This window comes from Galeopterus variegatus, unplaced genomic scaffold (genome assembly GCF_000696425.1).
Source record: "Galeopterus variegatus unplaced genomic scaffold, G_variegatus-3.0.2 Scaffold9984, whole genome shotgun sequence".
NCBI lineage: Eukaryota > Metazoa > Chordata > Mammalia > Dermoptera > Cynocephalidae > Galeopterus > Galeopterus variegatus.
Window position 1 is genome coordinate 60,840 of NW_007736095.1, and position 1,986 is coordinate 62,825.

The following is a 1,986-nucleotide window of genomic DNA, read 5'->3' on the forward strand; positions in this document are numbered from 1 at the left end:
CCTGTGAGCCGGTGACGTGCGGAGGCGACGGCCAGCAAAGGAGGAGCCGCGGCGGGAGACGGGGAAGGAGGCGCGAGTGGGACAGGAAGGGAGAAGGTTCTGCCGAGGCCTGGGACGGCGTCGCCTGCTGACGACCGCGGCACCGCTGGAACGCCCGCAGATCTGGAAAACGTGCCGCCCACTCTCTCCTGCCGCTCACCTGTAGTTTGGAACCTAAGCTCGCCTTTTTCAGGTTTAAATAATTGCCTTATTGAGGTGCAGTTCACATCCCGTACTCCTCACCTTACTCAAAGGGTAAAGTTTAATAGCATTTTCACGAAGTCGTGCGACTGTCGCCACATCGCTTTTAGGACGTTGTCACCACCCCTAGAGAAGCCCCGCACTCATCCGTCGTCACCCCGTTTCCTCTGTCCGCAGCCACTGACCCGCCTGTTCCGGATACTCTATGTTAAGGGTTCCCTTCGTGGCTGGCTTCTGTCCCTCAGCACCATGTCTTCAAGGTGCACCACGTGGTAGCACCTCGCTCCTGTCCACGCTGAGGGACGTTCCTCTGCCGAGGGACGTTCACTGCGTCCTCCTCGTAGCTGTCGTGAACAGCGCTGCTAGGACATTTCCGCACAAGTGTTTGAGTGGAGATCAGTTTTCCTTTACTTGGGGTGTACCTAGGTGGACTCGCTGGGCCACAGGATCGCAGGTGACTACTGCGTCCAGCTTCTGGAGGAGCTGCCCGGCGGCCTCCCAGAGTGGCTGCACCATCTGCGTTCCCACCAGCCTGCTGCCAGGGTCCCAGTTTCTTGGCGCGACAATGTCATTCTCGTGGGTGTGCCGTGGCATCTCATGGTGGTGTTGATTTGCATTCCCTGATGGATAATGACGTTTTCGTGCGCTTATTAAGAATCTTCTTTGAGAAATGTCTATTCAGATCCTTTACCCATTTTTAAATTTTTGGTTTTTTAAAAAATTATTGAGATATAAGTGTTCTTTATACAATTATGTTGTCAGACATTGTTTACAATTCCCGTAGGAGATACATGGTTGCGAATATGTTTTCCATTCTGTGGGCTTTTTCACTTTCCTGATAGTGTCCTTTGCAGCAAAAAAGTTCTTAATTTTGATGAAATCCAACTTACCTATTTTTTTCTTTTGTGACTTATGCTTTCGGTGTCATATCTAAGAAACCATTGTCTGATTCAGAGTCAAAGATTATTATACCCAGGCTTTCTTCTGAGATTTTTGTAGTTTAATTCTTACCTTTTAAGTTTTTGATCTGTGTTGAGTTAATTTTTGTATATGGTGTTAGGTGGGGGTCCAGCTTCATTCTTTTGCATGTGGATAGTCAGTTTTCTCATGCCATTTGTTGAAAAGACAGTTCCTTCCCCATTGAATTGTCTTGGGACCCTCACTGAAAATCAGTTGATCCCAGAAAATCCATTTCTCTTTTCTCAGTTCATTGGTGTATATTTCTATACTTGTGCAAAGAACACATTATTCTGATTACTGTAGCTCTGTAGTAGGTGTTGAAATCAGGAAGTGTGAGTCCTCCAAATTTGTTTTATTTTTTTCAAGATCGTTTTGGCTGTTCTGTGTTCTTTGCATGTCCTTATTAATTTTAGGATCAGCTTGCCAGTTTGTGCAGAGAAACCAGCTGGGATTTTGATGGGGATTGCATTGAATCTGTAGATTTATTCGAACTATTGCCAACTTAAGGTCAAATGTTCTGAATCATGAACAGAGAATGTCTTTCCATTTATTTAAGTCTTTAGTTTCTTTCAACAGTGCCTTGCAGTTTTCAGTGTGCATAAGTCCTGCACTTCTCTTGTTAAATTTATTTCTAAGTATTTTATTCTTTTTGATACTACTGTAAATGGAATTGTTTTCTATTTTCATCTTCAGAATGTTCATTGCTAGTGTACAGAATTAAACAATTGATCCCTGCAACCTTGCTGAATTTATTTGCTCTAATATATTTATTTTTTAGTGGATTCC

The 1,986-nt window shown here is 44.5% G+C and overlaps 1 protein-coding gene across 1 annotated transcript in view; it reads right to left on the reverse strand.

Annotated features, from left to right (window-relative positions):
- The window catches only part of DACT2 (dishevelled-binding antagonist of beta-catenin 2), an 11,242-nt gene extending 10,486 nt beyond the window's left edge, over positions 1–756 (reverse strand). Inside the window, exon 1 of the mRNA XM_008594008.1 lies at positions 663–756. Coding sequence (XP_008592230.1) covers positions 663–756 — 94 coding nt within the window. The remainder of the gene's footprint in view (positions 1–662) is intronic.
- Positions 757–1,986: the final 1,230 nt, after the last annotated feature.